At 47.5% G+C, this 11,671-nt stretch overlaps 1 protein-coding gene across 1 annotated transcript; it reads right to left on the reverse strand.

Annotated features, from left to right (window-relative positions):
* Positions 1-1,249: 1,249 nt before the first annotated feature.
* Positions 1,250-1,624, reverse strand: LOC144507388 (histone H2B type 1-B-like). The gene has a single exon (XM_078234596.1). It carries the CDS (start codon positions 1,622-1,624, stop codon positions 1,250-1,252), a length of 375 nt encoding a protein of 124 aa, XP_078090722.1.
* Between the last annotated feature and the right edge of the window lie 10,047 nt (positions 1,625-11,671).

Below are 11,671 nucleotides of genomic sequence, written 5' to 3' on the forward strand. Positions count from 1 at the left end.
CCACCGAACGCCCGCAGAGTGGCAACAGACCCCCCACCCCCCCACCAGAGATCCATCTGCCCCCCCACCAGAGATCCATCTGCCCAACCCCCCCAAGATACATCTTACCTGCCTCCCTCCTCCCCCCCCCCCCCCCCCCCCAAGACAACGACCTGGCCTCACTCCCTCCCCGCCCCCGACAACGAACTTGCCTCATTCTCCCCCCCCCCCCAGAGAATGGTCTGGCCTCACTCCCCCTCCCCTCCAGAAGAACATCTGACCCGCCTCCTTCCCCCCCACCACCAGACAACGATCGGCCCTCCCCCCCGCCAGCGATACATCTGACCCGCCTTCTCCACCGCCCCCCCGCAACCAGACAACGATCTGACCTCAATCCCCTCCTCCCCCCTCCAACCAGAGAATGATCTGACCCGCCTCCACCCCCACCCCCACCACTGATCTGAGTCAGAGAGCCATTGGAAACACTGAACGCGCTCTTCAGAGGCTGGAGCACCCGACTCAGACTTTTATTCAGCAGGTCCCTAAAAGCGCGGTTCCGGATTGGTAAACGCGGTGGTAAAGGGGGAAATGCTGTTAGAGTTGGGCGGGCAGTTCATTAATTCAATTTAAATGCATGCAAATGCATTTAAATCGTCGTTGCGCCCAATTTGGGCACGGAACAGATCCCCGCCATTCGCGGGTCTCGGTAAAGTGGCGATCTGCGCAGACGCGGCTGCAGATCGCGATAAAGGCCTCACACCCGACTTTACCACAATTTCGCGCCCAGAAACGGGCGCAAATTGTTGGTAAAATCGGGCCCATTGTGTCCCCAGTATTGAATTCCAGCCCTCACTGGGTCCTCATTCTGCAGCCCATTGAAAATTCAGCCCCTTAACTTTATTTTCTCCCCTCAAATGTGTCAATTTATATTTAATTGCTCCACATTGGTGACCATGCCTTCACTGGCAAGGCCCTGAGCGCTATGGTTTCCACCCTGTCTGCCTCTCCACCTCTCCATCCTCCTTTAAAATGCTGCTTAAAACCTGTCTGTTTGACCAAACTATTGGTCATCTAACCTAATATTACCTTATGTGACTTGGGTGTCAAGGTTTGCTTTATCGAACTCCTGGAAATCACATTAAAGGTGCTACACAGACACAGTTGTTCTTGTTGCTGTAATCTGGTGCATGGTAATACCTGGGCAGGGACTTTGGCAGAATTGAATGAGAAGCTGGTCGTTCTTTTTTACTTAAGCAGATTCGGTGCAGTTTCATTTGGAGCTGGTGTACTTGGTCGCCACCTTTGTCCCCTCCGACACGGCGTACTTGGCCAGTTCCCTGGGCAGCAGTGGGCACACTCTAGTCTGGAATACCCGGGAATCGATGGACTGCCGCTCGTTGTAATGGGCCAGGCGGGAAGCCTCACCCGCGATATGCTCAAAGATGACGCTGATGAATGAGCTCATGATGATCATGGCCCTGGAGGAGATGCCGGAGTCAGGGTGAACCGGCGTGGTCACGTTGTAGATGGAGTAACTCTCCTTCCTGCTTTTCTTCCATTTCTTGCAGCTCTTGGTCGCCGGCTTCTTGATGATCTTCTTGCTGCCCTTCTTGCCAGCTGCTGCTCCATTCTTATCCTCCACCATGATTAAGCATCACCTTCAGAGGTAGCAGCAAGAGACCTGTCAGCAACTTGAGATGAGATTGCTATGTTCTTGCCTTTCTTATTCTGGATACTGCAATTTCTGTATTTTCAGTTCCTTTCATTGGTAAGTTTTTACCTCTGTGTTTTCTACATCACTGTGAGTGTCTTCACTCGCCCTGACATCAAGCCACAGTTTGATAAGTCTAAGATGTTATGAATTCATTGATCTATGTGTCTCCGGGTGTTAAATTTGCACTCTATGGACATTGTAACATTTCAAATACAGGATGTGCCAATGCTGTTACATTGGTTCCTGTCTAGTAACAAGGGTGGGACCCTCTGGGAGTATTTTGATAGATCTCTCAGAACATTTGAAGTGTCAGTGTTCATAGTCAGTTTTGGGAGCCAGCCTACAAATGTCACGGACACACACGGAGACAGGAACAGGCTCCGAATTAAAGATTAGCAGATAGCAGACTGGCTCCGTGTTGTGGGCCTTTGGGGCAAAGGTATCCGTTGGGCGCAGCAGTGTCCTGCTTGACACAGCCATAGGTCTGAAAGTCTGCTTGTGAGCTCGTGTTAACTCACTCAGGAATCCAGCGGGACGGAATCTTGAAACCCGGTGTGAGGTGGGCCGTTTTTAAGCTGTCGGAGTGGAAGAGACATTTGGAGAGAATTTCAAGGCAGGATCATCAAAGGTGAAGGTTGGAAACCCTTATGAGAAAGCCAAAGGGTGAAATTTTGTCATTATTTTTTCAGAGGGTGGAATCTTGAACCCGGACTCTCCGTGAGTGAGAATGGCGACGTGCGCAGAAAATCCAGAGATTTTGAAAATGTTTTTCCTCACTGATAAGATGGCATTTTGCCATTTAAATCAGGCCCGCCACATGGCCAGAGTGATCTGGAACACACTGTGGAACGTCAGGAACCTCATTTTAATATATTAACATCTCATTATCAAACACTCACTCCACATATTGAGCCTGCGCCGAATACTCAGCTGGCCCCAGCATGACGTCACGCCAGCGCTATTTACAGCAGCTCTACATACATGTGATCCTGGTGCTTTCATCTCCAAGCGGGATATCGGAGGTGAGCGCTCAGGCAGCCATTCCTTCTCAGCCTGTCCAATACTCAAGAGGCACCAGGGAGAATGCTGGAGACACGCAAGTACAACTTGAGGCCAGGGTCACTCTTGCGTTACATGAGGTGGGGGGGGCGGTGGGTTTGATGCCATGATAAAATGGAGGTTCAAAGCTGTTGAAGGGAGATTTAAAGAATAGGTTTAGAGGGAATTATATCGTTGGCTTAGATGCCTGTATAACAATTTATATTCTTTGGTATCTGTATAACAATTTAAATTGGTAGGGATAGATGTTATATAATAAATAGGTGTATATAATAAATAGGTGTATAAAATTATGAAAGGCATAGATAGGGTGAACGGTGGGAAGCTTTTCCCCGGGTTGGTGGTGACGTTCACGAGGGGTCATAGGTTCAAGGTGAAGGGGGGGAGGTTTAACACAGATATCAGAAGGACATATTTTACACAGAGGGTCGTGGGGGCCTGGAATGTGTTGCCGGGCAAGGTGGTGGAGGCGGACACACTGGGAACGTTTAAGACTTATCTAGACAGCTATATGAACGGAGTGGGAATGGAGGGATACAAAAGAGTGGTCTAGTTTGGACCAGGGAGCGGCGCGGGCTAATTGTTCTTTGTTTCTCGTTTCAAGGCTCCATTCTATGATCATCTTGCTGGTGCCAGTACAGAGCGAGACTGCGGATAGTTGGGAACCTGTCTCGGGGGCAGGGAATTCATATGGTGTTCGTGGAAGTGGAAATGAATAGGGTTGGGAAGCATTTTCCGATCAGGGCCAGTGTGATCTCCTGGACTCGTTTCGATCGCCTCAGGGGGTCGGAGAGGAATTTCCCAGATTTTTTTTTCCCCATGTTGGCCCTGGGGTTTTCACTCTGGGTTTTCGCCTCTCCCTGGAGATCACATGGTCTGGAATGGGGGGGTAGGGGTGAGTTAATAGGTTGTGATGAACAAAGCATCATAGCTGTGAGGGACAGCTCGGGGATAGGATATTAGTATGTAGATAGGCTGGAAAATTGGGCGGGGATCCTGGATTCAGGATTCAATCCTGGACCGGGGAGTGGCGCGGGCTTGGAGGGCCGAAGGGCCTGTTCCTGTGCTGTATTGTTCTTTGTTCTTTGTTCTTTGTAAATGTGTATGAATTTATTACTATACGATCACAAAGGGCATGCATATCAGCTCCACCATGTTAACAGAAGTTCATAATACTAAAAGACACAAAATGGATACCAGCTGGGTTAGCCACATTCCTGAACACAATTAGCTGGGATAATCATAAGCTTACGTACAACAGCAGGGACAGCTACCACAGATAGGAGTGTTCACAGAGATACTGACAGCTGGTGCCAGCATATGGCCCAAGGTTTTGGATGGAATAGACTGGACAAGGAGTATTGTAAGATATGTATTGTGCGCCTTGGCCAACTTCGTTCTGAATGCAGCATGATGGGAAACACAGTGGTAGACAGGCCGAATTCTTTTGGATACAATGTTATCTGTTTTTGGATACATGAAAACAAGTTTAATCATAGGCTTGCTATTCAAAGGAGTAAATTAGTTCATGGGTAGCTAGGCTGGAGCAGTCTCTCAGGCCCACAGGATTGTAAACTCAAGGCTCCAGATGAGAGAAAAGAAAGTAACATTAATAAGGTACCATGAATTGTGTTCATGAGATCATGAGCTGATCATGCTCAAGCCCACCTTACGTACTGCCTATTTCATTGGTTATGTGACTAATGTATGTAATCTAATCGATATTATTGGATAAGGTCCAGCCGTGATGGGCAGTGCAGATGTCTGAAAAATGTTTAAGAATGGATGTTTTTCCTTTGTTCGTCGGAGAGAGGTACTGGGCTTTACCAGACACCATCTCCCTGCCAGCGAAATAAACCGTTTAATGCAAGGACCAACCCTGAGCATTGAGTGATTTCTTTGAGATTCTCTCCCGCTAACAAAAGGTATTCACCCTGGTGGTTTACAGGGGAAATAATGTGGGGATATGGCTGTTGTGTCTGAGCTGATGTTGGGAGGGAGAGCAAGTATTCGATCAATAAATGAGAGTTATCTGAGTGGAAGACACATGGAGGGATGAGTGTCAGAGCTCTGGTAGGAGTCCTTCACTCTTTCAGTGCCTGATTCAGGAGAATCATGGAGCCTGTGGAGTTGGCCTTTCTGCTCATCACGATCAGCAGAAGAAACAAGAATATGCTGCCACACATTCCCAGGACTGGGCAGCCCGGTGGCACAGTGGTTAGCACTTCTGCCTCACAGAGCCAGGGACCCAGGTTCAATTCTGGCCTCGGGTCACTGTCTTTGTGTAGTTTACACATTCTCTCCATGTCTACGTGGGTTTCCTCCGGGTGCTCCGCTTTCCTCCCACAGTCCAAAGACGTGCAGGTTAGGTGGGTTGGCCATGCTAAATTCCCCCTCAATGTGAGAGAGATTAGTGGGGTAAATATGTGATATTGCAGGGATAGGATAGCAGCTGGGTGGGATTGTGGTCAGTGCAGACTCGATGGGCTGAATGGCCTCCTTCTGCACAGTAGGATTCTATGATTCTATGACCAGAGGACTGCAGCTGACCAGGAAGCAGGAGCACAGGATTAATCTTCAAAACATTCCAGCAAAGGTGTTCATACATTCAGATGGCAGGAGCCTGAGTGCTGGAGAAGGTTGCATCTATCCTGGGGGAAGGTGGATCACCTCTGCCACCTACTGCATCAGCTGGCACCCCATGGAACTGGAGGACACTCAATACCTGCGGCCCTTAAACTCACAGCCGCACTAAACCTTTTCACCAGAGGCTCCTTGCAGGGCAGTACAGGGAACAGCTGCAGCATCTCCCAGTCTGCCACTCACAAATGTAACAACACCAGGTTAAAGTCCAACAGGTTTATTTGGTAGCAAAAGCCACTAGCTTTTGGAACAGGCTGATGAAGGAACAGCCTGTTCCAAAAGCTAGTGGCTTTTGTTACCAAATAAACCTGTTGGACTTTAACCTGGTGTTGTTAAACTTCTTATTGTGTTTACCCCAGTCCAACGCCGGCATCTCCACATCATGCCTCACAAATGTATCAGGGAGGTCACAGATGCCCTGTGTGCAAGGATGTTTATTAACGTGGACCGGGATCAAGTGAGCCAGGGCATCAGGGCCATGGCCTCCCTCCTCGGAGCAGGGATGCACCAGGTGCAAGGTGCCATTGACTGCATCTATGGTCACCATAGCAGCAAATGACACCACTCATGAACTACAAGAGGTTCCATTCCCTTAATGGGAAACTAGTCTGCGACCACATGATGCACATGATGCTGGTGTGTGCCAATTGCCCAGGGAACACCCATGACAGTTATAACTTGCATCACTTACAAATCCCAGCAGTCTTTAAGGGAGAGCGGCGGCTGGAGGGATGACTCCTCGCAGACTTGGGGTATCCACTCAGGAGGTGGCTGAATACGCCAGTGTGGGGACCACAAACACCGGCAGAGACTCGATACAATGATGTTCACACTTAAATGCATATACTGGTGGAGAGGGGATTGGACTGCTGAAGGTGCGGTTTCAGGGACTGGACATGTCGAGGGGGGGGTAACCTACAATATAGCCCCCAGAGGATCTCCCATATTACTGTGTTCTGCTGCACTCTCCACAACTTAGCACTGCAGAGGGGAGACCACCTGGAACAAGAGGAAATGGGCGAGTGTCACATCTCCTCGAATGAGGAGGATGTAGAGGAGGGAGGTGGGCATGATGAAGACGAGGAGGACGAGATGGAAGGCAGGGCTATGGACAGGGCCAGAATGGGCCGCAGTGCAATGCCCTTATAAGATCTTACTTTGGGGACGAGCGGGAGTAGCTTGTATTAAGCCCCCCCCTCCTCCGCCCCCCCCCCCCTCCCCCCCCCCCCCCCCCCCCCCCCATGGATCTCAGGTAAAAAATGTGATGTCAACATCTTTGAACCAACGTAGTACGTCTTCATGGGCAAAGAGCCGAAGCCATTGGCTGGTCTCTGCGGGAGAATGATGATAGCTTGCATTGAGGGCAGAGCGATACTCCTCTCATCCTCAGCGATATGTCTGACTCCAGCCTGACAGAGAGCTGATCGTTCCCTGCCAATGAACGGGCACATGGTAGGCTTCGTAAATGATTCAAGATGAGCATCAGGTACTGCAGGTCCCTTCCACGAATGGGGATGTGGGAAGGATTTTCAGGGGTTGGGGAGGGTTTGCCTCCAGCTGAGCGTCTGTGGTTTCTTCAGTGGGGGAGGGACATTGCGTAGCCATTCTCATACTCACCAGGAATGAAGCGCTGGGAGTGCAAGGGTTTTGTATAGCTTCCGGCACCAAAAGACATAATGGAGATTCTGTGGGTGAACAAAGTGAATATTTATTCTCAAACTATGTACAGTGGTGACCTTTCTACACTTGTGCCTACTTTCACTTGTGCCAACTAGGTGCCTGTAACTTCCTACCCTTCCTTACCCTTGCACTACATCCGGGTGCTTTCCCAGGATCCGCAGCTGAGGTTGAAGAAGCCTGCCGACTTCCATGCCCTGTTGCCTGAGATGACCTTAGCAGGAGTCTCCTGGTGAGCCTTGACCTGCTTTTGGGCACCATGAGTGTTGCAGTGCTGCCCTCATCAGTATGTGGGGCTAGAGGAATTTCAGAAGGGGGGATTCAGATAGGCTGGACACCCCTAGTGTCTCCTGGGTGGAAGGCCCTAAGCTATTCCCCAGATGATCCTCATCCCTTCGGGTGCCCGATGGCCCGAGTACTCCTCCATGGGATAGAGGAGCAGCTGGAGGGAGATCCAAAAGCTCCGCCATCCTCTGGCGCTGACACTTTGTGGATTCCCACCATAGAGTCATAGAGGTTTACAGCATGGAAACAGGCCCTTCGGCCAAACTTGTCCACGCCACCACTTTTTTTTAACCCCTAAGCTAGTCCCAATTGTCCGCGTTTGGCCCATATTCCTCTATATCCATCTTACCCATGTAACTGTCTAAACACTTTTTAAACACAAAATTATACCTGCCTCTACTACTACATCTGACAGCTTGTCCCAGATACTCACCACTCTTTGTGTGAAAACATTGCCCCTCTGGACACTTTTGTATCTCTCCCCTCTCACCTTAAACCTATGCCCTCTAGTTTTAGACTCCCCTACCTTTGGGAAAAGATATTTACTATCTAGCTGATCTATGCCCCTCATTATTTTATAGACTTTTATAAGGTCATCCCGCAGCCTCCTACGCTCCAGAGGAAAAAGTCCCAGTCTATTCAGCCTCTTCTTATAACTCAAACCATCAAGTCCCAGGAGCATCCGAGTAAATCTTTTCTGTACTCTTTCTAGTTTAATAATATCCTTTCTATAATAGGGTGACCAGAACTGTACACAGTATTCCAAGTGGCCTGACCAATGTCTTGTACAACTTCAACAAGACATCCCAACTCCTGTATTCAATGTTCTGATCAATGAAACCAAGCATGCTGAATGCCTTCTTTACCACTCTGTCCACCTGTGACTCCACTTTCAAGGAGCTATGAACATGTACCCCTAGATCTCTTTATTCTATAACTCTCCCCAACGTCCTACCATTAACTGACTAAGTCCTTCCCTGTTTCGATCGACCAAAATGCATCACCTCGCACTTATCTAAATTAAAATCCATCTGCCATTTGTCAGCCCACTAGCCCAATTGATCAAGATCCCGTTGCAATTCTAGATAACCTTCTTCACTGTCCACTATGCCACCAATCTTAGTGTCATCTGCAAACTTATTACCCATGCCTACTAAATTCTCATCCAAATCATTAATATAAATGACAAACAAGAGTGGACCCAGCACCGATCCCTGAGGCACACCACTCGTCACAGGTCTTCAGTTTGAAAAACAACCTTCTACAACCACCCTCTGTCTTCTGTCATCAAACCAATTTTGTATCCATTTGGCTATCTCACCCTGGATCCCTTGAGATTTAACCTATGCAACAACCTACCAACAACTTTGACTTTGTCAAAGGCCTTGCTAAAGTCCATGTAGACAACATCAACTGCACTGCCCGCATCTACCTTCTTGGTTACCCCTTCAAAAAACTCAATCAAATTTGTGAGACATGATTCTCCACTCACAAAGCCATGCTGACTGTCCCTAATCAATCCTTGCGTCTCTAAATGCCTGTAGATCCTGTGTCTCAAAATACCTTCTAATAACTTACCCACTACAGATGTGAGGCTCACTGGCCTGTAGTTCCCAGACTTTTCCCTGCAGCCCTCCTTAAACAAAGGCACAACATTTGCCACCCTTCAATCTTCAGGCACCTCACCTGTGACTATCAATGATTCAAATGTCTCTGCTAGCCTCCCACAGTGTCCTGGGATACATTTCATCAACAGTGAATACTGATGAGAAATATTCATTTCGGATCTCACCCATCTCTTGTGGATCCGCACATAGATGACCTTGTTGATCCTTAAGAGGTCCTACTCTCTCCCTAGTTACTCTTTTGCCCTTTACGTATTTGTAGAAACTCTTTGGATTCTCCTTTTCCTTATCTGCCAAAACAATCTCGTATCCCCTTTTTGCCCTCCTGATTTCTTTCTTAACTCTACTCCTACACCCCCTATACTCTTCAAGAGATTCACTTGATCCCAGCTGCCTATGCATGTCATGTGCCTCCTTCTTCTTCATGACCAGGGCCTCAATATCCCGAGTCATCCAGGGTTCCCTACTTCTGCCAGCCTTGCCCTTCACTCTAAGAGGAATGTGCTTACCCTGAACTCTGGTTAAAACACTTTTGAAAGCCTCCCACTTACCAGACATCCCTTTGCCTTTCCACAGATTCCCCCAATTAACTGTTGAAAGTTCCTGCCTGATACCATCAAAATTGGCCTTGCCCCAATTTAGAATTTTAACTTTTGGGCCAGACCTATCATTCTCCATAGCAATCTTAGAACTATTGGAATTATGGTCACTGGTCCCAAAGTGATCCCTCACTAACACTTCTGTTGCCTGCCCTTCCTTATTTCTCAAGAGGTCAAGTTTTGCCCCGTCTCTAGTCGGGTCATCCACATACTGAATGAGAAATTCCTCCTGAATACACTCAACAAATTTCTCTCCATCCAACCCTCTAATACTATGGCTGTCCCAGTCAATGTTGGGAAAGTTAAAATCCCCTATTATTACCACCTTATTTTTCTTTGAGCTATCTGTAATCTCCTTACATATTTGCTCCTCAATTTCCCGCTGACTGATTGGAGGCCTGTAGTACAACCTTATCAAAGTGGTTTCCCCCTTCTTATTTCTCAGTTCTACCCATGTAGACTCAGTGGCCGAACCCTCGGATATATCCCCTCTCAGTATGGCCATAATGTTTTCCTTAATCAAAAGTGCAACTCCCCCTCCTCCCTTACCTCCTGTCCTATCTTTCCTATAGCATCTGTACCCTGGAACATTAAGCTGTCAGTCCTGTCCTTCTCTTAGTCATGTTTCAGTAATTGTTATAATATCTCAGTCCCATGTACCCATCCATGCCTTGAATTCATCTGCCTTGCCTGTCAGGCCTCTTGCATTGAAATAAGTGCAGTTTAATCTGGACTTCCCTTGCTCCCTGTCTTGCTTTTGCCTGACCTATCTAGTACGAGGATTACTCACACTGCCTTTTACTATTTAATGTGCTTCTTTAACTTCTGTGCTGTCCTCAATCTTCTCTTCTGTCTCCCTGCTGCTTTGGGTCTCACCCCCCTGCCAAAGTAGTTTAAACCCTCCCGAGTGGCTCCGGCAAATCTCCATACCAGAATATTGGTCCCCCTATCTGCACCATGCAGTTGAAGCCCTGAACCATGGAGTTCATGCCTTAAATCATGGAAGTCATGAGCTGAACTGGGGTGCGGACACCTCCTGACGGGGAGTACATGTCCTGCACCATAGTTCGCACTGTTGGCCTCGGTGATTGTTAGGTCAGTGTTAGAAACCCAGCATATAAAGATATTAGCCCCCAGTGGCTAATATGTCTGCGTGGAGGATACCAGACCCGAGATTGGAGGCATAAAGCCTCACAAGAAAATGAAATTGCAAGTATGAAACACACTAATTCAGTGGGTACAAACAGCAGTGAGGAGACCTCAGTGCCAATGTTATGGCACCATAATTTACGGGTCCACCTTCCTACTTCCCGTAAGTGGGTAGACTGGAATTCAGCTCGGTAACTCTGTGTTCTCTCTACAGATTCTGCCAGGCCTTTTCTGTTTTTTTTATTCCACACCGCCAGCATCTGACATATTCTGCTTTCTGAACTCGGCAGTGGATCCAAATTGCACCAAATAACAAGTGAAGAGCAGAAAAATCAAGCACAGCAAAGTCGGAAACCTGAAAATGAGGTTATGAAATGAAGCTGGAAACCTAAAAACTGTGCTTATAAAACTGAGGTTTCTTGGCAACTTGCACAATAGCATCACTTAGTGTTGGGAGACCTGCAATTACAGCTGGACAGCCAAAAAGAGAAAAGTAAATTATTGCAGATGCTGGAATCTGAAACCAAAAGAGAAAACGCTGGAAAATCTCAGCAGGTCTGGCAGCATCTGTAAGGAGAGAAAAGAGCTGACGTTTCGGGTCCAGATGACCCTTTGTCAAAGCTAAAAGGCATAGAAAGTGGGAGATATTTAGACAGCCAAATAGATATTTAGATATTTGGACAGCCAAAAAGAGTTTCCCATTTGAAAATGTTGACATGTTAACATAAGTGATTTTCATGATAAATGTTGATATACAAAGTATAACTTCAAAATCATGCCATGGAAAATAAGATCAGCATGGTTAGAAAAGCAGAGGCTGCAATTTTAACATGTCATAAGTCTTAAAGGGATCCTTGAGTTCATGCTATTTCTGTCACAATTAACACTTGATTGTTTAAAGTTCTGCAAAACGGCAATAATTAAAAAGGGAAAAGTTTTTA

The sequence above is a fragment of the Mustelus asterias genome, chromosome 1, assembly GCF_964213995.1.
Source record: "Mustelus asterias chromosome 1, sMusAst1.hap1.1, whole genome shotgun sequence".
NCBI lineage: Eukaryota > Metazoa > Chordata > Chondrichthyes > Carcharhiniformes > Triakidae > Mustelus > Mustelus asterias.

What these genes read in the sequence shown, in the direction of transcription:
- LOC144507388 (XM_078234596.1), bottom strand. Translation starts at nt 1,624, where the DNA reads ATGGTGGAGGATAAGAATGGAGCAGCAGCTGGCAAGAAGGGCAGCAAG.